At 43.8% G+C, this 24,884-nt stretch overlaps 2 protein-coding genes across 3 annotated transcripts in view; one reads left to right on the plus strand and one right to left on the minus strand.

Moving 5' to 3' along the window:
• Positions 1-24,884, plus strand: part of ctnna2 (catenin (cadherin-associated protein), alpha 2) — a 583,061-nt gene that overhangs the window by 419,509 nt on the left and 138,668 nt on the right. The window lies entirely within an intron of this gene.
• Positions 6,742-10,469, minus strand: lrrtm1 (leucine rich repeat transmembrane neuronal 1). The gene has a single exon (XM_077246417.1). It carries the CDS (start codon positions 9,236-9,238, stop codon positions 7,664-7,666), a length of 1,575 nt encoding a protein of 524 aa, XP_077102532.1. The 5' UTR covers positions 9,239-10,469; the 3' UTR covers positions 6,742-7,663.

Here is a 24,884-nt window from a genome sequence, read left to right on the forward strand (position 1 = left end):
GGCCAAAAGTTATCCCGTTGGACGCTGCTGTCACAAGACCCAACAGTCTCTCTAACTGTTTTACAGTGCGTGACTGGCCTAGCCTCAGCTCTTTTGTGGCTGTTAGGATAGCAGCTACACGAACGGGCGACAGAGTGGCCCGCATCGTCACTGAATCCCATACCACACCAAGGAAAGTGGTTCTCTGTACTGGAGAAAGCACACTCTTCTTGGCATTGAGCCTCAACCCCAACATCTGCATAGGAGCGAGAACGACACCTCGGTGCCGAACCGCTAACTGTTCTGATTCCGCTAGAATCAGCCAGTCATCTATGCAATTCAGAATGCATATACACTGCAGCCTGGCGGGGCCAGAGCTGCGTCTACACGCTTCGTGAATGTGCGGGGTGATAGAGCTAGACCGAAAGGAAGTGCCTGATACTGGTGTTCTTTGCCCCAAAGAAAACCTCAGGAACCTCCTGTGCTGAGGGAGGATGGAGATATGGAAGTATGCGTCTTTTAGATCTATCGTGAAAAACCAGTCCTCGGATCTGATTTGAGTCACGATCTGTTTGAGTGTCAGCATTTTGGAATTGAGTTCCAGCACCAAACACTCCAACAGACGAAGATCTAGTATGTGACGCAGCTCTCCATCCTTTTTTGGAACAATGAGATAACGACTGTAAAGACCCGACGCAATGTCGGGTGAGTACACCTGCTCTATAGCTTCCTTTGCTAACAGGGCCTTTACCTCTTGCTCCATTACCAGAGCCTGCTCGGGATGCACCACTGTGGGCAGCACCCCGTTGTAACGAGGAGGACGAGAACCAAACTGGATTCTGTATCCTTTCTCTACAATCTGCAGGACCCAATGAGAAATATTCGGCAGAAGCTTCCACGCTGCCAGAAAATTTACTAAGGGAACCAGCCTCTCGAGGCTGGTCTCTGGTGTTATCGAGACAGCCAATTCCGGAGCCTGAAACATAATGGCAGGAACTACCTGAACTGGCCGCTCTAAGGCCCCCCTCAGAGGGCGCGAAACCGATGCTGTGCCGCAGCATAGCATCAGCGACTCGCTGGAGACCGCTGCGCCCTGAAGCACCGAGGGTGGCAGGGTTGGCAGAAGGGTCTCGTGAGGACCCCGAAATGGAACGGGCACCGTAAAATGAGGTGTACACCGCTCCACTTCGGTCGGGGCTGTCCTCACAGGCCTGATGCGTGAACATCAGGACCTTTTTTTGTTTTGAGCCGCAGCCTTCTCAGCGTGAAGAACGGTCCTCGGATCCGGCTTCTGCTTTGAAGGCTTTGGCTGCTGTGTTGTGTATGAGAAACTAGACGGCTGGAGCTGCTCACGCCCAGCAGCCCCAGGGGGTTGGACATAGCGAGGGAGAGATTATCTTGTATCTTTCTCTATGATTCCCATCAAATTGAGCCAGAGGTGTCTCTCAGTGACCACAAGGGCTGCCATCCCTGAGAGATAAATCTGTGGCCCGACGGAGTTCTCAAACCCCATCGGGCCAAACTCCCTCACTTCTGTCCAAATACCGCAGCAGGTCAGCCTGATATGCTTGTAGCACTGCTATGGTGTGCAAGCAGGCCCATGCTAGACCCACTGCCATATATGCTTTTCCCACTAGATTAAAAAATAGTTTTCTTTAATGGTTTAGTGAGAGAAGCCGACGCCTTCAGGTACGATACTGAACCGGGAGACAGATAGCTCGCAAGCGTCTGTTCTACCCGGGGTATAGCCATACCCTCTTAACCCCCAAATATCTGAATATACATGAATGTGGGGGCTAAAAGACAAGAGGAGTAAGGCTTTTTCCATGATCTAGACAGCTCGCTGTGCAGATCGGGAAAAATGGAAGGCCCCGTGATGGAGGTGGAAAAATAGAGGGAAGGAAACTCGTTTAATTTATTTTATTTTTAGGACGAGTGCCCCCTTATTTCTGCTGGCCATAAATATTTAATTTATCTACAGCCTTAGTAAACACTTCCACCAGCTTATTATTTTTTATATATATTTTTTATATATATTCACTTTATTTTATATATAATATATAAACTATCATATATATATATATAGGCTATATATATTTCTCATACGCTGGGGAAAGAGATGGCAAATTCACTTCCCCCATGATTGTGTCACTTTCAATGCCCAGCACATCTACCTCCTCGGAGGTAGAGCACTGAAGCATTGATTTCTCTCTCTCCCCGGGCGGAAGAGACCGCAGCGCGGGCTTCCGAGACCGGCGAGAGAGCACTGGATCCCTCGTGGAAAGGGAGGAGATAAGATCCGCGGACCCGTCTCCAACCCCGTAAAGAGATCCTATTCGCGATCCACAGGAATGCATTCTCCGCGCTGCCTCGGCAGACGCGGGACCTGTCACCCTGAGAATTGCGAGCCCGGCCACTTTCCTCGAAAAGTGACAGGCGGGAGCGGAGCATGCGAAGCGAAAGCTTCTCACAATGTTGGCAATCAGCCCCCTCGGAGGCTGATACCGCATGCTCTACTCCCAAACACATCACACAAAGCTCGTGTGTGTCCCTACTCGTTAAATAGCGCGAGCAGGGAGAACACAGAGTTGTGCAATTGTTTAGTTTCCATAAATATATATATATCAGACAGACAACAGTAAATATAACAGACAGTTTGACACAGATCGCTTGCTGAGGCAACAGAAGCTAATGCCGGTTTGCACCGGATGTGCTTTTATCATATCCTGGTCATGACGTCACCCGCCCGTGACGCTCATTCTTTCCATTGGACTAGTTGACATAGATGCTTCAGACGCAGTCACGCTGGGGGCGTTCCCATGGCGTCGATGGACGCATCGTTGAGTTCCCTTCGTAAGGGAACGGTTTTACACTATTAAATGTATAACAGTTCATCTTAAAATATCTGCTTTTCAATTTGGAGAGTATTTTTGTTACTTGAATGAATATATATATATATATATATTTAGTATATAAAGTATATATATATTTAGTATATATATATATATTTTATATTTAGAATATATATAGATATATATATCTAAAACTGCAATACAAATGAAAAGCTATAGACAATAATATAAAATAATGACAGACACACAACAAAATTAATGAAAATAGAAAAATGAAAACTAATTCAAAAATATTAACAACAACTATAATAGTATCTCAATGATACTAAAATAACACTGTTCTGAGCATAGTTTGTGACCTTTTCTTTCATATTGGATACAATCTTGTAATGTCAGTCAAACAGTTTGATTTTATGTACACACTTAAAGGCACAATATGTAAGATTTTTGGATTAAAATATCCAAATACCACTAGAACAATGTTATATATTTTGTTGACTTGTGTACTTACATTATCCCAAATGTTCCCAACAGATAAATCAGCTATTTTAACCAGTGTAACGGCCCGTTGCTTTGCGTCGCCTGTCAATGACATCATATCTGCTTTACCCTCGATTTACGGTTTTACTTCCGTAGAAACCATGGAAACACCAATTCGTCCAATAAAATGACCTGTATGGCTAGTAATTCAGCACTCGTGGCTATTTCATTAGAATGAAATAAAATAATGTCCATTTAAGTGATCAAATGTAACTGTAACATAGGCTGTAAAGGTGAAGACTACAACTCCCATGATTCCACGGTCATTCACAACGTCATCATGCGCATTTGTTTTGAATAAGCGACTTCAATTGACGAAAATTACACATGGTGCCTATAAGTCTGTGAGACCGTTTAGATATTATTTACCCACATGATTTGCATAGTTTGAGAATTTGTTTTTGTTCTCTAGGTATTTGTAGCATCTCAGCATTTTGCTTTGTTTACCAGTATTGACCCTCCTCAGCTCAGTTATGTACAACATTTAAACACTACAACCCTTAGTAATCATTGGAGAGTTTCATAAGCAGTTGCTATATGCATGTAGAACACACACACACACACACACACACACACACACACACACACACACACACACACACACACACACACACACACACACACACACACACACACACACACACACACACACACACACACGGTCGCTCAGGCTAAAAAGGTCAAAAGCTAATGTCTTGCCCCCCTTCATTTGCACAACTGCCTTCCCACTGATCAGAGGGCTCATGCCTTTTCTCACTGCTTGAACCCATGTCTTAGTGATCAACCATTTCTCTCTCTCTCTCTCTCTCTCTATCTCTCTCTCTCTCTCTCTCTCCCCTCTCTCTCTCTCTCTCTCTCTCTCTCTCTCTCTCTCTCTCTCTCTCTCTCTCTCTCTCTCTCTCTGTGTGTGTGTGTGTCTGTGTCGGGGCACATAGCCAAGTGCTCCCCACACTAATTAGCCACAATATCAATACAAAATTGTTGTATAAATAAACCATACACCCACACCACCCCTATTTTTCTCTCTGTCAACAACACCAACGCAAATTATTATTATTTTTTGGTTTGTTTTTCTGAAAAAGTAACAGGCAAGAAAGTCTGTAATTGCATAAAACTTATCCATATCGATCTGCCTCAAGGCTCATCAATAACGGTAATAATTATTAGAGTTAATTGTCAGAGCAGTTGGCCAAGGGTTTGTAAGCAGCATAAGGAGGAGGAGAGAGATATAGATTAAACAAAACCTCCCGCCACTTGAATTATGTATTTGCTACTTGTGAAGAAAAATAGAAAATAATAATAATTAGGGGAAGAGGGACTTCAAAAAAACTCCCAGCAGTGCCAAGATGAAATGACAAACATACAATATTGATACAAAGCTAGAAGGGCTAAAAATAGGCCACAGAAGCGCTTTGATTGGAACAGGACTTAAATTCGTTGAGTGCTATAGAGAAGAGAAGGGTGTATGAAATCAAACAACTCATTCTATGTCTCCATTGTTTCCCGTTACCTTGCCGCTGGTATGGTTAACAGCTATTGTTAGTGAATGACATGTTTTTGTTTCCCTCAATCCAACCACCTGTTTTGAGAAAGAGGGTTTGTGAATAGCTACAATTTATTTTCTTTCCTTTTTTTCTGGCCATAAAGGGAACAATGCTGTCATTTCATCGTTGTTTTGATGCTAGGAATCTGCCAGTCAAATAGAGTTTTTTTTTTAAATACTTTCCAGAGGATTCATTAAAAAGCCAACCACATGTTGGAGTGTACATATTTAGGGGTTTGCTTCAAAATATGTCACAAACAATATCATTCAACGCAAGGAAATTTAAAAGGGTGGCAGAAAGTTTGTAATCCAAAGAGTGTCAGATCAGAAGTTTTGAATAATGCATCATTGTCTTCAAAACATCTTCATTGACAGAAAACAAACATTAACAGCAAAACAAATAAAAAAATAAAACAAAACAGCATGAATAGATTAATCAGGAAAAGGCAAAGCGTGTCACAATGCTTATCATTTACAACAGTAGGAATACATTTTATTGGTTTAGCTTGGCTTAGCTTCATATACGCATCAAATACAGTGCTGAAAATAGAACAGTTTTATATCAAGTATTAAAGGACTCAAATGGGGCGGGACTTTGGAATCCATAATAAAACTGTTTGGTTTGATTGTAAAAATATTTTATCAGCCTTACATTTTCCCTTTAAGGCATATCCCAGTCATACATGATACATTCTTATAACTTCACACATGCAGCTGGCCAGAACAAACTCAATTCTTACTTTTCAGGACACACACACACACACACACACACACACACACACACACACACACACACACACACACACACACACACACACACACACACACACACACACACAACCACACACACACACACACACACACACACACACACACACACACACACACACACACACACACACACACACACACACACACACAACCACACACACACACACACACACACACACACACACACACACACACACGCACACTTAAATAGTCAAATGAAATGCATACACATACACTCTTACTCACACATTCACACAAACATAAATGTTGTACCTTACACACACACACACACACACACACACACACACACACACACACACACACACACACACACACACACACACACACACACACACACACACACACACACACACACACACACACACCATCTCCACAGTGGCATGTCCCATATGCTTACTAAAGAGATATATTATTATTACAGCCAAGTGAGTGAGGTGACAATACAGTCAATGCAAATTGAGATCTTCCTTATGTATAACCAGCCTGCTTTTGTTGTTTAGTCCAGATACTTTACGCTGTGGCAGTAATCCTGAGCTGAGCTTAGAGAATGCATATAGACAAGCAACAGGTGTATACACGAACACACACAATGCCTGGGCAAGAGAAATTCAAGGGCTTGTTGCTACTATATCTTGTCTTCCTCTGCTGCTGGTGTGAACACTAGGGAGCAGCCTGTACCTTCTCTCAAAGGCCCTGTATTTTTACCAGCTCAACAGCAACTGATGCGGGATGCACATAATCTGACAATCCATCAGGATGATCACTCACACAAAAACAACGGGTGACCACAGGGTGCCTTTTAAAATAATGTCATATTTTAACAGAAATCCACAATGAAATATACATCTTGAATCAGCAAAACTTTTTGGGGAGAACAAAAGAAGAAACCTCATGGATTATTAATCACACCCCATTTTAAGTACATTTAAATTTAAATGTTTAAGGCCTCCTCTCACTCTAATTTTTCCCCCACGGTTGAGGCGCTTTTTACGTCTTGTTTCTGAAGTCTATGGAATCAGTGAAGGAATTAAGGTCTTAGACACTCCTTGTCTTGTTTATTTGCACAGCACACAAATGTTTGACTTTATCATGTGAGATTTGATCAAACCACGTCAGCCTGTTTTGTTTTTGCTAGTTTGCTTAATCTATTCGGGATAGGTACAAGGGGGGTAACTGCAACAGCCATAGCAATCAAGCTTTGCACAGTGATTATATCTCGGGGAGAGACGAGGAGATCTGAATCTTAGACTGAGGCTTAACATTTCAAATGAAGTGAAGCGCTCCCAACAGCCCTGCTTATTTACATCTTGCAATACTGCAGAGCTCTCTGAACATCTTTCCCCGGGATCACAGACAAAAAAAGCAACCCTCCAACTCACCTGCAATAATGGGTACTGTGAATTGCAATTCATTTATTTAAACATTTGTATTTTCCTCTTTTTTTCTCCATAGATTACAAAAGAAATAGGATAACATCTTGCATTTTTATCCCTACTCTTGCATTTCTGCTGTTAACATATTTTACATAGAATATTTTATTTCTTTAAGGGTTTTTTTTTGTTTTTTTGTTTTCCCCTCCGATTTTGTTTGTTCATGTTTGTTTTCATGGTAAAAATGTTGTTGTGGATGTCCTCTGTAGCTTTAGAGAGTCCTATAATATCCTGAAGTAGAAAGACACATTAAAGCTCAAATATCCATTCTTCACAATAGAAGCCATGAAAGGTCAGCTTAATTATTCCACATCTTTTGCATCAAGTACACAGGTTTCACAGTCAGATTTTCCCACAAGGCATTGAGGCTGTTGAAACCAGCACTAAATCCCTGTTTTCAGTCCATTTGCCCTCGAGAAATGTAGCTTCCTCTTGAGAGCAGTGAAATGAGGTGCCAAGTTTAAGTGGGTTCCATATCCATCCATTCATTGAAACCATTGACTTTTAAAAACAACATGGGTGGAATATCACACCTCACACTCTCGAGATGTCTGCTGCTGGCACGTGCAAGAGCCGTACTCATTGATGATGACAAGTGCCCCCTCAATATGGTTGGGTTTGTAGTCAACGTAGTACTCGGATGCAGACGTAGTAGCCATCTGCTGCATGGTCTGCTTCTGCTTCTGTTTGCGACGCTGGCTGGTGAAGCACTGCCTCAACTGCCTAACGCCTGCTGGGAAACATTTCCAGGACACATAGAGCATGAGGACCATGATCAGGAAAGAGAAAATGAGGGCCATGGTGCCTGTCACCACCTTGTGAATCTGCATGGTGCTCTCCAGGTCATCAGCGGATGCAGTCACTGTTAGGGAGTTGGTCACCACTTCCCCACCCTCCACATCCTGCAGGTCGTACGGATTTCTCGTTGGGCCATCGTATATGAAGCCTTTGGCCCGGTTTCTGGTGGCAGTGAAGGACTGTGTGGTTGCTTCCACATTGTCCTCGCATAACTGGAAAGCGTAGACAGCGTCCAGAATGTCCTCACCCTGTGCAATGTCCGGGCTGGCGCACAACAGGCCGCTGTCACGTTGTCCCTGGAAGTTGCTAAGCCAGGAAGCCAAGGCACAGACATTCCTGCTGCATTCCCAGTCATTCCCCGACAGAGAAATGCTGCTCAGGGAATTCCAAGAGTCCAAAATCCGCTGATTTATGCAAGTCAGTTTATTAGAGTCCAGCATAAGAATGTTAAGGTTGGGCACACTTTCAAACACATGTGGTTCAATGTACTCAATCTCATTATTGGAGAAGTCAATCTTCTCCAAGTGGTCCCAGGTCCAGTCAAGGGTGCTGACCACAATGGTGGCCTTATTGTTTCGCATGTAGAGGGTCCGCAGGGATATGAGGCGGGGGAAATGGGCCAGATTGACTTTCACCAATTCATTGTGCTCCAGATGCAGTTCAGTGAGCTTGAAGAGTCCGGCAAATGAATTACGTGCCAAGCTCTGCAGCTGGTTGTAACCCAGATCCAGGAATTGCATGCTCCTGCAATCCTGGAAAATCCGCACAGGGATGAATTTAAGGGCATTGTAGCGCAAATGTAAATTGGTAAGCTTCCTAAGGCCATGGAAAAGGTCTGGCTCTAAGGACTGAAGTTTGTTATAGGATAAATCCAATATTCGCAGGTTGGGCAGAGGTCTAAAGGTCCCGTTGGGCAGGCTCTCTATCCGATTGGTGCTCAGATCCAATTCTTTAACCCTTCGCAGCCTTTCAAAGGCGCTCTCCTCCACGATCTCAATATTGTTATGATCCAAGTAGAGCCAGGTAAGCTGTGACAGGCCCACAAAGTTCCCCTCCCGCAGCTCAGAGATGTTATTCTCGCGCAGGGACAAACCAATGGCGCTGCTCAGATTTTGAGGAATGTCAGTCAGGTTGAGCCCCTCACAATACAACAGCTTGTTGTCGCATCGGCATGGCCTCGGACAGCTTCCCCCCACCAAAGGAACTATTTTCAGAACAATGCCCAGGGAGCACAGAATCAGCCCAGGTGGCTTCCTTAGGGGCCACTTTAGGTACAGACCAATTAGAAGGAAATCCATTAGCATGAATATCCTGCAGTGTCGTAGAGAAAAAGTCCATTGAATCTTTCAGATCTTGGTCATTGTGATTTGTAACTCCCCTTTCAGTTGATATATATTTATAGAGAATATGGTTGGTGATATGTCACTTAAAGATTCAAGAAATCCTGCCACATTGAAACAAGAAGAGCGACGGCAAATAAACGACAAGTCACTTTACTCATGTTAGATCAGAGAAAGGAAAAGAGAGACAGGGAGGTAAAAAAAAATGCACTCCTCGAGCATCAATCTCACATGAAAGGATGCCTACTCACCCCTTTCCAGAGGCTGACAACCTCTATTCAGTTGATCCCTTTGTGCCGACACTAATTATGGGCGAAACTAAAAAAGACCCCAGTGTGGTACAAATTCAGCCCCCCCTCCTTTTCATCGGACACCAGATCCTGGCAGACTTACAATGTCTTAGTTCTCCTCGTGTGAAAGAGCCAAAAAGAGAACGAATCCAAGTGGCATTCAGCAGGCTGGGAGGAAGTGCAAGTTTCCCGGACTGCATGCATGAGCGCTGTCCTCTCTCCGTCGTTGCTCTGCATCGACTGCTGCGCCGATCTGTGGGAGAGATGAGCGGGGGAAAAATGCGCACGAAGGAGGGAATAATCCACTCCAAACTCTCACTCTCCCTCTCCTTCCTTCCTTCTCATCAAAGACTCCCGATCTGTTGTCGCAAATCACCATCCATAACCTAAAGTGATCACTGACCTGCACAATGTACACTGAGTGAAGCTCGTTGGCATCCTGTCAGTGGTCATTTCTTCACAATTATACACATGCAAAAGCTGTGTGATCTGCATCATATAGCTCTCTTTTTTCCTTTCCTTTCCTTTTAATTGTTTGTATAGTGATATCCAAAGATCAATGATGGTGTTTCTAGTAAGACTCAAATCTTCAGCAAGGTCTTCTTTGTGGGAAGCTCATTTCCAGTGGGCTGCAGAGGCTGTAGATGCTGAGGCTGAAGGCAGGCACCGTGTACGGGGAGGCGAGAGATGCTCGATCCCTTGCAGCAGACTAGTGCACTGGCAGTGCATGCAGAAACACCTTCTGTTCACTGAGTGTCGTAAGCCACTCACAATTCAGCCCAGGCTCTCTCTCTCGCTCTCACTCTCTCTCTCTCTCTCTCTCTCTCTCTCTCTCTCTCTCTCTCTCTCTCTCTCTCTCTCTCTCTCTCTCTCTCTCTCTCTCTCTCTCTCTCTCTCTCTCTCTCCCTCCCTCCCTCCACCTCCTCCTGGTGCTCCTCTGCTCACCCTTTTTTTCTTTAATATGCACTCTCTCTTCTTCTTTCATTCCTTCTCTCTTTCTTTCTCCCTCTCTTTTCTCTGTGCCTGAGACAATTTTGATATTTAAGAGAGGCTGGGCTTGAACTATAGTTTAAATGAAGCACACATCTGAAACATTACAAATCCCAAAATTACAAATATATATATATATATATATATATATATATATATATATATATATAATGTATATAATTTTTTTCATTGACTTGAGTTGCCCACCCCACATATCCAGATCCTCACTGTGGGATGGCATAGACAGGATATGCATTCAGCTTTCTTAAATCTAGATTTGTATGATTCATTCTTTTTTGAGACTTGATAAAGAACAGCATGTCACTATGTGAGTTTCAATGACTAGGTACTCTCACTAGCAGATGAGCTATCCTAGACCAATATTGATACGGTCTCTGAGCGAGATGAATGTGTTTTTTTTGCCAGGCTCCAATCGGACCATCAGAGTGAGTTCAAAATGGCATTGTAGTGTAAGCATTGCCTTTTCAGGCTGTTAGGTTGTTGAAAAATGAGCTTGTGCGCAACGAGCATGGTAATGGCATCACACACCATATGCCATAGCAGTTAGCTGGTAGTACACGTAAGCTTAGATATAGTGGGACAAGGAGACTCCCCTCTCCTCCCCCTTAAAACCCCCGCCCCTGCCCCGCCCTCGCACACCCTCATAGGCCTAATTCTGAACCCAAACTGCTAAATTTACATTTCATAATGCTGCCTGCCCTGGCTTGTTTATCAAAGACATTTCAAGTCCCGCCATCCAGTTGGAATATAGATATCATCTGTTGCCACTTAGCCAGGCTTACATAAATATTCTGCTCAGGAGCCTTGTTGCAGTGCACCGCGGATTGCAGTCCCCAGGCTTGTCATTTCATTCCGATTAATTTTCAAGGACAATGAGCTGTGACGGTCCCGTACATGAAGCTAGCATGCGTCTGTTGGTTTGCCTGCTTTTCTGATGGCTGCCATAATTTTAAGATCAGCCTTTTCCTTTGCTTTGCACACTGTGAAATATGAATTAATCTCATGTTGAAAATATGCCACACATAGTCTGCTTTGTCCGCTAATTGGCACAGGAGTCTGAACACAAGGGCAAGTGAACAGCATCTGCTCGGATTACCTTAACTCATGACGAAAACTCCTACGCCTTAAGGGAAAAAGCCCACTAAGCTTTTTTTTTTTTGCTCAGCATTTACTTGAGAGAAACACCAGGGTATTGAACCAGCCTCAGCCTACTGTTAGGGTAAAATCAACAGATCTTAGATTAGCTGACAGGATGGCAACTATTCTCAGCACATCCAAATCTACCCCCATCATATCTTAAAAAAAAGCTCCCACAGAAACATTTGAATTTGCTTTCTATTCTCCAGATGATTATATAAAAAAGCTTTTCTCTGCTGTTTCAATGTGTGCCTCAAATATATTACATCTTTTGTCACCTAAATGCTCAGCAAAGATTTGACATAGAAATGGATGTCTTGAGGTTTATAGGCAGAAGGAAAAAGCCTGCGACCATGGGCGTCCTAAAGCCTGATCTGTCTCTCCTCCAGCTTGCCCATCACTCTTTAGCTGTAATAAATGGGTTTACCATCAGCTAATGATGTGGTGCCCAGTAATGACTTGCAACAGCGATGAGGAAATGTGAGAATCCAAACCATTTCTTATAGTGTATATATATATATATATATATATATAATGTTTAAGTTTGAGTACATTTGTGTTGTGCTTTTGCCACTCTTATTAATTTGTTTTGATATTTCTATATAGACTTTTTTCAGTTTTAGTTTTAGTTATTTCAAAAATTTCAGTATAGTATTTCAGTACTAGTTTTGGTTACACTTTATTTCCATAGTCTACTTTAGACATTCTGCTAACTATAAGTAACTTTTCAACTATTGTCAACTAACTCTCATTAGAGTATTAGTAGAGTGTAGTAGACTGTCAGTAGACTGTTAGGTTATGGTTAGGTGTTAGGGTTCGGGTGTAGTTGCGAAGTCTGTTGGGAGACCAACAAAATAAAGTGTTAGCAAATATTCAGGAGAAAGTCTATTAATCCTCTAATGAGAGTTAGTTGACATGTAGCTGCAAAGTTACTTATAGTTAGAAGAATTTCTAAAGTGTTACCCTAGTTTTTTTATTGTTATTTTTTCTTCTCATATTAAAATTGTATTTTATTTCAGCTGCCAAGAAAAAAAAAATATTTTGGTATGTCAGCAGATGAAAGAAAGTCTAATGGGTTTAGAATAACATAAAGGCCATATTTTTTGATGAGCTATTCATTTAATGATATTCAAGAACAAATATAATTACATATAAATATAAATGCATTTAAGAGCAAGGTGTAATATTCTGTAATATTTCTGTAATATTATCATAATGTTCCTAGAGATTATATTGGTATTGGAATATAAATGTTGAACAAATGAGCTCATTATTCAGTGCACAATTGTGTCTATATTCACCTGGTGTAATTTATAGCACTAAAGAAGTACAACCCCAAATCAGAAAAAGTTGGGACATTTTGTAAAATGCAATAAAATCAAGAATCTGTGATTTGTTCATTCTATTTAACATTTTATTAACTGACAAAAGTACAAAGAAATGTTTTCCAATGTTCTCAGTGACCAACATAATTGTATTTTGTAGATATGAACAAATTGTGATTTTGATGGCTGCAACACACCCCAAAAAAGTTGGGACAGAGACCAAATAAAAGTGAAAAGATTATCCAAATTAGATTATCCAACTCTTTTGAAACAGTCCACAATGAGCAGGTGAATTGGTAATAGTTGAGGGTATCATGTTTGGGTGTAAAAGTTCTTCTCAGTCTTTTTAAGCAAATATGGGTCATGGCTCATCACTGTAGGGTATGGACCAATCAGACACATACTATTTATTCATTATATACAAAGGTTTATGAAACTCCTCACACAGCCCAAATGAACAAACACAAGTGAAAGAAACAGTGTCATGTTACAGGGCATGATAAGGAGATTTTACGACCTCCGAGGAATGTGGCCACATACTCAAGAGAGAGACTATGAAACAGAAACCCTCTTTAAAACAGACTTTGCTGCGTTAATCATAGACTAACTGATCTATAAATGAACATGCATAAAACTGTGAAAGAAACAGTGTAAATGGTTTACTGTCTCGTGCACTATTAGGTATATATTATGGTATGTATCCTGGTATACAACCAACTAACGATCAATGTAACCTCACCTGTATAATGCCTCCTACCTAAATAATCCTCATTTAATGACTCACACTTTGATGTACATCACCTTCTTCTAGAATGCAGTGTGGATGTGTTATAGCTATTTTAGCATTAATGAAGGTATAATCATATTATGGGACAAAGATCCGTAAATCAACTAAGAGCCACTTTCCCTCTCAGACATGTCCCCTTTCTGATTGGTCGAGTTCAACCCTTAGGGGAGGATCTTCTCCAGGCCTTATTAGAGACAGTCCACATGTGACCTCCCTCTCTTAGTTTTTTCATCCAGCCGCAACACTGTTCTGGTGAGACTGGGGAGCCCCCTCCCCCTCCACGGGGGCCCCAGGGCCCAGCAGGCCTCGATTCCAACCAGATCCGGCCTCATGGAAAAGAGAGAAGACTCTCTCACAAAGAACCAAGGACAATCTCAGGAGTTTTGGAACAAAGACTCCAATCAACAAAGACTCCAACCAACAACGACTCCAATCACCCATCCTTCCGACTTCCTCACTTCTCCTGGGTGCTCGGCGTGGCCTCAACAGAGTCCCAGGCCTTCACCAAACCAGTCATGCGTTCCTGGAGAAAGAGAACGCTCAACCAACTTCCACTTGACACTGCCGGAACCATCAACGACTCCAATTTTCAACAACTTCAAGTATTGTTCCCATTACAAATGCAAGTACTCAATTCAATGAAATGTGAAAATGAAATTCTGATGGTTCTTCTCATAGACCCTCTTCCGGTTTCCAATTTCATCCTATCACTAACCTATTTATGTATTCATGTGTGTATGTTGTTTAGTTTATTTATATTCATATAAATATCTATATTTAGTTAATAAAACTTGTACATAATATGTATTTGGTTCTGTTTTGTTTGCAATACAAGTCACTTTACGATCACGGTTTTTGCTACTGGCTCAAAGTACTGTACAGGCGAAGAAATAATTATTCTTCGGTGGCCATGGAAGATACCCTTTATTAGAATAAATTAATAATCAAAATAGTTCGTTGGAAGAACTGATTAATTGATTGTAATATTAATTCAGCCACATCAAGTTAATCCAATTAACTGACCCAAATATTTATAATTAATAATAACAAGATATTATTGATTATTAATATTTCCAAAAAGCTGAGTTCCTTACATCACTTTGTGCCAAATATCATAAGAGAATTGTCAAACAATTAAAAAATCCCATTTCTCAATGCAAGATTGCAAAGAATGTATGCCTTTCATCATCTTCCATACATAATATTGTCACAAGATTCAGGGAATCCAGAGAAATCTCAGTCTGTGTTGGGCAAAGCAGTAGTTCCCTTTCAAGGGAACTTCGAGCTGCGTCAAACGCTGCGGGAACGCCCCTGCGTTGTGCGTCATGAAGCACGTATGGAATCAGCCCAATGGAGAGATGAAACGTCATAGGCGGGTGACGTCATCGACCAGGAAACTATAAAGCACCCCAAAAACACAAGCGCATTAGCTTCTGTGCTTTCAGTCGCGCTACATGTGAATCTGTCCCTGTGTGATATTGTCTGTCTTACATACCCTGCACCACACAAACAATTTATCCCTATATATATATATATTGAGAGATTATGGCGGACGAACAGCAGTTTAGAAAGTGTGTTCCTCCCTGCTCGCGTTATTTAACGAGCGGGGATACACATGATCTTTGTGTTGTTTGTTTGGGAGTTCAGCATGCCCAGTTTGCTCTCGAGGGAGCAGACTGTGAGCATTGCGAGCGTTTGCCGTTAAGGACGCTCCGCTCCCGCCGGTCGCTCTTTGAGGAGAGCGGTTCGGTGCGCGCTCCCCGCGGTTCGGGTCCCGCTTCTGCCGAGGCAGAGCGGCGGCGCTTATCGTGGGGATCGCAGATGGATCTCACAGCGGGGTTTGAGACGGGCTCTGCCTTATCTCTCCCTTCACCTGTGAGATCCAGTGCCTCAGTCCCGGGTTCGGAAGCACGCGCTGCGGTTTCTTCCGCTCGGGCTGAGGCACCAATGCTGCAGCTATCCAGTTCTGAGGAACTTGATGTTGTTAGTGTTGAGGGAGATGTGGAGGATTCGCCACCCCACACTCCTGAGAGTGATGAGCTTATGGAGGTGTTAACAAGAGCTGTTGAAAAACTTAATATTGAATGGCCAGTGACTAGACAGGAGTCTGTTTCTAAATCAAAGTTGGATGAGAGATTTTTGCCGTCACGTGTGCAGCCTCCACGCCGGTGCCTGCCGTTTTTCCATGATCTCCACACCGAGGTGTCGAAATCATGGAGAAAACCGGTGTCATATAGAGTGTTTAGTCCCCAGACTTCAACATACGCTAATATTATGGGAGCCAAGGCTCATGGTTATGGTGCTTTGCCTCGTGTGGAAGAGACGCTTGCGAGCCATCTCTCCCCCGAAGCAGCATCATCTTTTAAGGCACCGGCATTACCCACCAAGCCTTTAAGAAACACTTCGGCTTTAGTGGGTAAAGCATATTCGGCAGCAGGTCAGGCTGCGTCATGTCTGCATACTATGTCAATCTTGCAGGCATACCAGGCTGATCTGCTAAGGGACATGAGTGAGAGTGAGGAGGTCAGTACTGACGTAGTTCGTGAACTGCGTCAGGCTGCTGATTTATCCCTGCGTGCCACCAGAGAATCGGCCAAATTAATGGGTCGTTCTATGGCAGCTCTGGTGGCCGCAGAAAGACATTTGTGGTTAAATCAGACTAATATTAAAGAGAGAGAAAAAGCTTTTCTTTTAGATGCTCCTCTTTCTCCCATGGGGTTGTTTGGTGATGCTGTGAATTCAGTTATCGATAAATTCCAAGAAGAAAAGAAACAAACTGCAGCTTTTAAAAAGTTTCTTCCCCTTAAAGTTCATGTCCCTGGGGCTGCTGGGCGGGAGCAGCCCCGGCCGTCTTCGAGCTCATCACATAGAGCGCAGCAGAGGCAGAGTGTCGCGTCTCGTGCTCCCCCTGCTGGACAGTGGGCTCAGCCGCGACACTCTCAGCCGAAGCCTTCTCCCAGTAGAACTGATCTGAGGACAGTTATATTGGCTAAGAAGGCTTCGGCTAAGAAGAAGTCCTGACGCCAAGCCGTTCAGGATGCTGAGGGTGGTCCCCACCGAGGCGGAAAGGTGTTCACCTCTTTTTACGGTGCCCATTCCTCCTCGGTGCCCTCAGGGGCTCGTTCTGCCAACCCCGCCTTTATGCCGGGGCACAGACGATCCCAGCGAGCGCTTTCCCGAGGGACGCTCGCTCCCTCTGAGGAGGGTCTCAGAGCGGTCAGACCAGTTGTTCCCTGCCGGTGCGCCGTTACAGGGCGCTGCGTCTGCTGCTCAAGTTACACCAGAGGCCAGTCTCGAGAGGCTGGTACCCTTAGTAGAATTTCTGGCAGAGTGGAAAAGCCTTCCAAAAATATCTCATTGGGTCCTGCAGACAGTAGAAAAGGGTTATGCTATCCAGTTCAGGTGTCGTCCACCAAAATTCAGAGGGGTTCTGCACACAGTGGTGGGCCCCGAGCAGGCTCTGGTATTGGAACAAGAGGTGAAAACGCTCCTTCAAAAAGAGGCTATAGAACGGGTTCCTCCTCCCAGTTTGGAGTCAGGTTATTACAGCCGATATTTCATCGTTCCAAAGAAGGATGGGGGGTTGCGTCCAATTTTAGACCTGCGCATATTGAATCGCTCGGTAGGGAAGCTAAAATTCAAGATGCTCACTATCAAGCAGATCGTGTCTCAAATCAGGTCCGAGGACTGGTTTGTCACGATAGATCTGAAGGACGCATACTTCCATGTGTCCATCCTTCCACAACACAGGAAGTTCCTGAGGTTCGCCTTCGGGGGCGAGGCGTACCAGTACAGGGTTCTTCCGTTTGGCCTAGCTTTATCTCCCCGCACTTTCACGAAATGCATGGATGCAGCACTAGTGCCTCTGAGGCTTCAGGGCATTCGTATTCTCAATTACATCGACGATTGGTTGATTTTAGCCCAGACCGAGCAGATGGCGGTTCGGCATCGAGATGTCGTCCTAGCTCATATCAGAAAGTTGGGGTTGAGGCTGAACGCAAAGAAAAGTGTATTATCTCCTTCCCAGAAGACCACTTTTCTGGGTGTCGTTTGGGATTCGGTATCGATGCGGGCGCGACTCTCTCCGACCCGCATCGCTTCGATTCTCTCAGCTGTGAAACAAGTGAAGCTAGGCCAGCTACTCACTGTCAAGCAGTTTCAGAGACTGTTGGGTCTGATGGCAGCAGCGTCCAACGTTATACCTTGCGGCCTGTTGTACATGAGACCGCTACAGTGGTGGCTCAGGACCAAGGGATTCTCCCCGAGGGGAAATCCGCTCCGCACGTTCAAAGTCACGCGGCGCTGCCTTCGTGCTCTGGTCATGTGGAGAGAAACTTGGTTCCTATCCAAAGGTCCTGTGCTGGGGGCTCTTTGTCGTCGCATAACGCTAACGACGGATGCTTCCCTCACAGGGTGGGGGGCGGTCATGAGTGGTCGCCCAGCCCAAGGTCTGTGGCAGGATCATCATCTTTCGTGGCACATAAATTGTCTAGAGATGTTGGCTGTGTTTCAGGCTCTGAAACACTTCCTAACAGACCTGAGAGGCCATCATGTGTTAGTTCAATCAGACAACACGTCGGTGGTCTCTTATATAAATCATCAGGGGGGCCTGCGGTCTCGCCGGCTTTACAAGTTGGCCCGTCAGATCCTCCTGTGGTCCCAAGGGAAGCTACTATCTCTGAGAGCAATGTATCTCCCTGGGTATTTGAATGTGGTAGCAGACTCCCTGTCGAGGCAGGGGCCGAGGCCAGGGGAATGGAGACTCCACCCCGAGGTGGTGGAGCTCCTTTGGTTGAGTTTCGGTCGCGCCGAGGTGGACCTATTCGCTTCCAAGGAGACCACTCATTGTCATCGGTGGTTCTCCATCACTCTTCCAGCCCCCCTGGGGTTGGATGCTATGGTGCAGCCGTGGCCGAGGTCACGTCTGTACGCCTTTCCCCCGATTGCTCTGTTACCAGGAGTTCTGGAGAGGGTCCGCCGGGACGGGGTCAGTCTACTACTAGTAGCCCCGTTCTGGCCGGCCCGAGTATGGTTTGCGGACCTGATTTCTCTCCTGGACGGTTCTCCTTTGGAGCTCCCGGTCAGGAGGGATCTACTCTCCCAGGCGGGGGGCACGATACTTCACCCCCGCCCAGAATTGTGGAAACTGTGGGCTTGGCCTCTGAGGGGGCCCAGCTCATAGACTCCGGTCTCTCAACCGAGGTTGTTGAGACCATTCTTAACTCCAGAGCTCCATCCACGAGGAAGCTTTATGCCTTGAAGTGGAAACTTTTCACTTCTTGGTGTGGAGAACACCTGCAGGACCCAGTTAACTGCCCAGTGGGTGCAGTGCTGGAATTCCTGCAGGAGCGCTTCTCCACAGGGTTATCCCCCTCCACACTAAAGGTGTATGTGGCGGCACTAGCTGCTTACCACGTCCCTTTCAGTGGAGTTTCTCTTGGGAGACACCCGCTTATAACTCGTTTCCTCCGTGGCACTTTGAGGCTGAGGCCAGCAGTTCGTACGAGGGTGCCGACTTGGGATCTGGCCATTGTATTAGAAGGTCTTTCCCTAGCTCCTTTTGAACCTATCGAAGAAGTTCCCGAGAAGTTTCTCACTTTTAAGACTATCTTTTTGCTTGCTATCTCTTCACTAAAAAGAATCGGAGATTTGCAGGCTCTGTCGGTTTCACCCTCGTGCCTGGAATTTGCACCTGGCATGGTTAAAGCTTTTCTGCATCCTAGACCAGGTTACGTTCCTAAGGTTCCTACTAATATTGTTAGACCTACGGTTCTGCAGGCTTTCTGTCCTCCTCCATTTATGTCATCGGACCAGGAGAAACTTAATTCACTCTGCCCTGTTAGGGCATTAGACGCTTATGTCCACAGAGCTGCCCTGTGGAGGAAATCAGAACAACTTTTTGTATGTTTCGGGCCACCCAGGAAAGGGTGTCCGGCGTCTAAACAGAGAATGAGCAAGTGGGTGGTTGAGGCTATCTCACTTGCTTATGAGTCGGCTGGCCAGCCTTCACCTTTGGTTGTCCGAGCTCACTCTACCAGGAGTATGGCTGCTTCTAAAGCTCTTTTGTCGGGGGTTTCCCTGAGTGATGTTTGTGATGCGGCTGGATGGTCTTCACCGCATACTTTTATTAAGTTCTATGACCTAGACTTAAGCTCTACCCCTGGGGCACAGGTGCTCTCGTCCTCTGTGCGCTAGTCTCACATGACGGTCATTTGGTCCTATGGCGACGTGGGTATTCGCGTTCCCGCAGCGTTTGACGCAGCTCGAAGTTCCCTTGAAAGGGAACGTCTCGGTTACGTATGTAACCCTAGTTCCCTGATAGGGAACGAGACGCTGCGTCGCTCCGCCATACTCCCGGCACTCCCGTTAGCGCTTCCTTCAAGCCTATCAGAAGCTAATGCGCTTGTGTTTTTGGGGTGCTTTATAGTTTCCTGGTCGATGACGTCACCCGCCTATGACGTTTCATCTCTCCATTGGGCTGATTCCATACGTGCTTCATGACGCACAACGCAGGGGCGTTCCCGCAGCGTTTGACGCAGCGTCTCGTTCCCTATCAGGGAACTAGGGTTACATACGTAACCGAGACGACCTCTGTTGAATGTGCGTGACCTTTGAGCCCTCAGATGGCATTGCACAAGATACCATCATGCTAAGACGTTAAATACAGCCACATGTGCTCTGGAGTAATTTGGAAAACCGTTTTCACTGAACACAGTCTGATGCTGCATCAAGAAATGCAACTTGAATCTCTGTTACGCAAGGAGAAAGCTTTACATCAGTTCTATGTGGAGATGCCGGCGAATTCTCTGGGCCTGAGCTCATCTCAGATGGTCTAGAAGAATATGGGAATGTCGGCTGTGGTCAGATGAGTCCATGTTTCAGCTTGTTTTTGGGAGAAAATGGACATCGAGTTCTCAGTCCCAAAGACGAAAGGGACCAACAAGACTTTCACCAGCGACATGTGCAAAAGCAAACATCTGTCCTGGTATTGAGGTGCATCATTGCAAACGGTATGGGTAACTTGCATTATTGTGAAGGTACCATTGACATGGAGGCATATATTTGGATTGTACAGAGACATAAACTGCCATCAAGATGACATTCCTGGGAAGCAAGACAATGCCAGGCCTCATTCTGCACGTGCTAAAACTGAGTGGTTTCTAGACACTCTGCACCATAGAAGGGATGTGCCTGCCTTTTTACTGCAGTTCAGATATGTCTCTTATGGAAAATGTATGACCCATCATGAAAAGGAGAATCAGGCAATGATGACCACAGACTGTTGAGCGGCTGCCATGTATCAGACTACATTGGGCAAATATTCCACTTGCAAAACTCCAACAATTAGTATCCTCAACTCCCAAATGATTAAAAAGTGTAATAAACCTTCAGGGGACGGATTGGGCGGTACCGCCCAAAATGACATACTTTTACAAATGTGTAATTATCTTAAAAACTATTAATGATAGAGAGGTGCGGTCTTTTTGCCGTCTTCCGCAGATTCTGCTGAAAACAGTGATAACAAACTTACCCGGCTTGTATACACACTTCCTTGTTGCGCAATACCACTTCGTCAAAGTCCAATGAAATCGATGTCGTTTGGCAGATTTACGAGCAACAACCAATGGAAAAATTGCCGATGGAGGAATATTTTTCTTACCCTATCAGAGGAAGGTTACCATGACGTATTCTAGCAAATCAGAGGACTCTGTAGCCTTGCAAGGGGTGGTACTATATACTATTACGCAAACAGCGTTGAGTGGCAGAGATGACAGAAAGCAAACGGACGCGTCGAGTATAAACGAGGCTTTACGGAGCGAGAGCGCACAGAGATATGAGAGAGAGACAGAACAATTATAATATATATATATATATATATATATATATATATATATATATATATATATATATATATATATATACACATACAATTATAGCATTATTTATTGTTTTAGCACTTTTATGATGGCAAGCAGTAAACGATTTACGGTGGAACAAGCTCTGGAACAATTACTGGAGAGTGACGAGGAGAAAGCATTGCTTAGAAAATTCTAAACACATTTTCACAATCACATTTTATTTAACAATTACACATGTCTGTCAAGCAAAGGCTTTGACAAATATATTTTTTGTTCAAAAACTGTTCACTATTGTTGTGTGATGTGTGATTTACAAAAAAATAAATGCCAAAAATTTAATTTCCGTTTTTGAAATTCTCTAGTTTAGGGTACATTTTCACTCATAAGTCCTTTATAAACATATTACATGTGTGCTTATGTTAGCTTAGGGTCATCTGAATCCATAGATACCAAACACATAGTGTTCCATCTCGATTACATATAGTTTATAAGCCCAAATGTAAAAATAGAGAAAACGGACCAAAAAGAGCTTAGTCCCCAGAGGGTTAAAAGGAAAGGTGATGTGACACAGTGGTAAACATGTCTCTGTCCCAACTTTTTTGGGGTGTGTTGCAGCCATACAATTAAAAATGTGTTCATATTTACAAAATACAATTATGTTGGTCAGTGAAAACATTGGAAAACATTTCTTTGTACTTTTGTCAGTTAATAAAAGGTTAAATAGAATGAACAAATCACAGATTCTTGATTTTATTGCATTTTACAAAATGTCCCAACTTTTTCTGATTTGGGGTTGTAGGTTGCCTAATAAATATGACTCATCTTCATTTCCATACATAATAGAGTTGACACAGATGAGGTGGACCTGAAATGATTTTGATTGTCAATTAGATGTGCATTGTGTTTATGCGTTATACGCCTAATCAATATCCTGCTATGTCCCATCTTAATGTTTTCGGCGTCATTAAATGTTTAACCCCCAGATTCCCCTATCCTGTGGAACTAAGCCAGTGATCACCCAATGCTTAAGTCCACCGTAGCTCTCCTGCCTTTATAATGGATACCTGCTCTGTCCTGTCCTGATGAGACTTAAAATGGCCGCACTTGCCAGGCAGAGCACAGCATTTAGGGACGTGTTCAGTCAATGGCTCTGTTCTGGATTACCAGTACTGTCAGTGAGGTCTACCTTCCCGTCTCAGTCGTGCTGCAGAGATTTGGATGCAGACCTTCACATAGTCACTAGTATTCCTGACTAGGGAAAGCTTTGCCTTGAAATGTCTGTTTTTGGGGTTTTTCTTTTTTCACTTTCTTCGCCATCTTGGATAATAATAAGAAAAAAAGTCACCCATTTCCCTGAGGGCCTGACTCCACAGGCCGACTCTCAGATGAGAATGAAAGAGTCAGTTCTCTCGGTAGGCCATTTGGAGACTGTGAGCCATCAAAGGAATGTGGAGGATTTCTTGGAAACAATGAGTACTCCTGGGTGACCCTCCTCTCTGCTCATTTGGGTCATTGTAGTGCTTTCGATTTGTAGTCCCCTTATTAATGCAAGTGGGATACTTTTGAGTTGTCAGAACAAAACAATATGGTGAATAATCACTCCTTTCTCTTTCTTTCTGTGCTTTTCACCTCCTTCTTTGTTCATAGCTCAAGACATTTTTTTTTCATTTAACCCTTATGGAATAAGCTCTCATAGACAAAAACTAAGCAGATTTAGGAGGAATCTGAACTTTTGCCATTAAAAAAATTCAGCAAGTTCCTTACCACTTGCATGTTGCATTTTTTCTCATTATATTTGCAAGGAGTTTTGAACAAACATTGGGCAAATAAAAGATACACTTAAATATATTGTTTAACTATTTACAATATAAGTAGGTACTCTCAGCTCTGTTTGATACATTTTAGCATATTTAAATCTCTTCCATGGAATTTCACAGATTGTTTTTCTTTTCCTCTCAACAAGGTGATTCTGTGATTTAAGTCTCCCTCACCTGAGAATGAGCTCCGATGAATATTTAAGTGTGCGGTGCTAAATTTAAATCTTGTTCGACTGACATTATATGATCAATTAAATGCAGCCTAAACAGCAGTACCTTAAGGTTGTATTTATTTGATCAATATCAGCCATTTTCAGCAGCCATTAAACAGTTTTCATTGTCATATTATGCTATTTGTTGCATAAGAATTTTTTTGTATTATCAGCAATGAAAACAGACATGCTGTTTAATTTTTTTGTAAAGTTATATTTTTTTCAGTATATTTTGATGAATAGAAATTTCAAAAGAACAGCATTTATTTTAAAGGGGACAGATCATGAAAATCTGACTTTTTCCATGTTTAAGTGCTATATGCAAGCATGTCAAAAAATAAGACGATCAGATTTTGCTCCCCTTCTGATGTAGGAAGGGGACCTTATTATAATATTACTGCCCCTTATACTGCACATTTCCACCCATGGCGGCACCATTTGATTTTTGCAAGTGACAATACTCTATCCAGTTGGCAATGACAAAAGTTCAAGCAAAGCATGTATGCGTCTTGGTTACATTTGTAACCCTCGTTCCCTGAGGGAGGGAAAGGAGACGTTTTCGACATGTTGACTGATTGGGATCACGCTTTGGGAGCCTGTCATCTTCGAGTATTGTAAAAACGAGCCGATGCACATTGGCTTGCGAGAATTGCATCACACACTCCATATAAATACGGAAGTGGATGCAAGCACCAGTTTTTTCTTCACTGAGGAGCCGAGTGGATCCCGGAGTCAGTGGTGGTCCACCAATACTGGCGATGGGACTATGTCTCTGTTCCCACCTGCAGGGAACGAGGGTTACAAATGTAACAGAGACGATACCTTTCAATTACTCACGTTCGACGTAGTCAACATGTAAACTGATTGGGATCCCAATTAAAACGGCACTAGTGCTGCCACCTTCCAGTGCCTAGACAAAAGCCTTCTGATCGTCCCCCTGGATGCTCCGCCGCGGCCGTAGCCGAAGGGTATAGAGGAACTCGACAGGGTTCGGCTGAAGAGGAACTCTACTGGAGCAACAATTGCGCACGTATCCAGTCCATAAGAGGGGAATGGCGCAGCAAGCCGACACTTCGAACAGGGCTTACAGTGAAATTGGCTTAATGAGAAGGGAGCCCATGGGAAGCAGCGGTTCGACACAGGCTATTTTTCTAGCAAACGTGATAGCAGTC

This window comes from Siphateles boraxobius, unplaced genomic scaffold, assembly GCF_051911475.1.
Source record: "Siphateles boraxobius isolate OS27281-9 unplaced genomic scaffold, OSU_SipBor_1 29, whole genome shotgun sequence".
Classification (NCBI taxonomy): Eukaryota; Metazoa; Chordata; class Actinopteri; order Cypriniformes; family Leuciscidae; genus Siphateles; species Siphateles boraxobius.

Bases quoted from the DNA above. Each gene is read 5' to 3' on its own strand.
- lrrtm1 (XM_077246417.1), bottom strand. From the start codon at position 9,238: ATGCTAATGGATTTCCTTCTAATTGGTCTGTACCTAAAGTGGCCCCTA.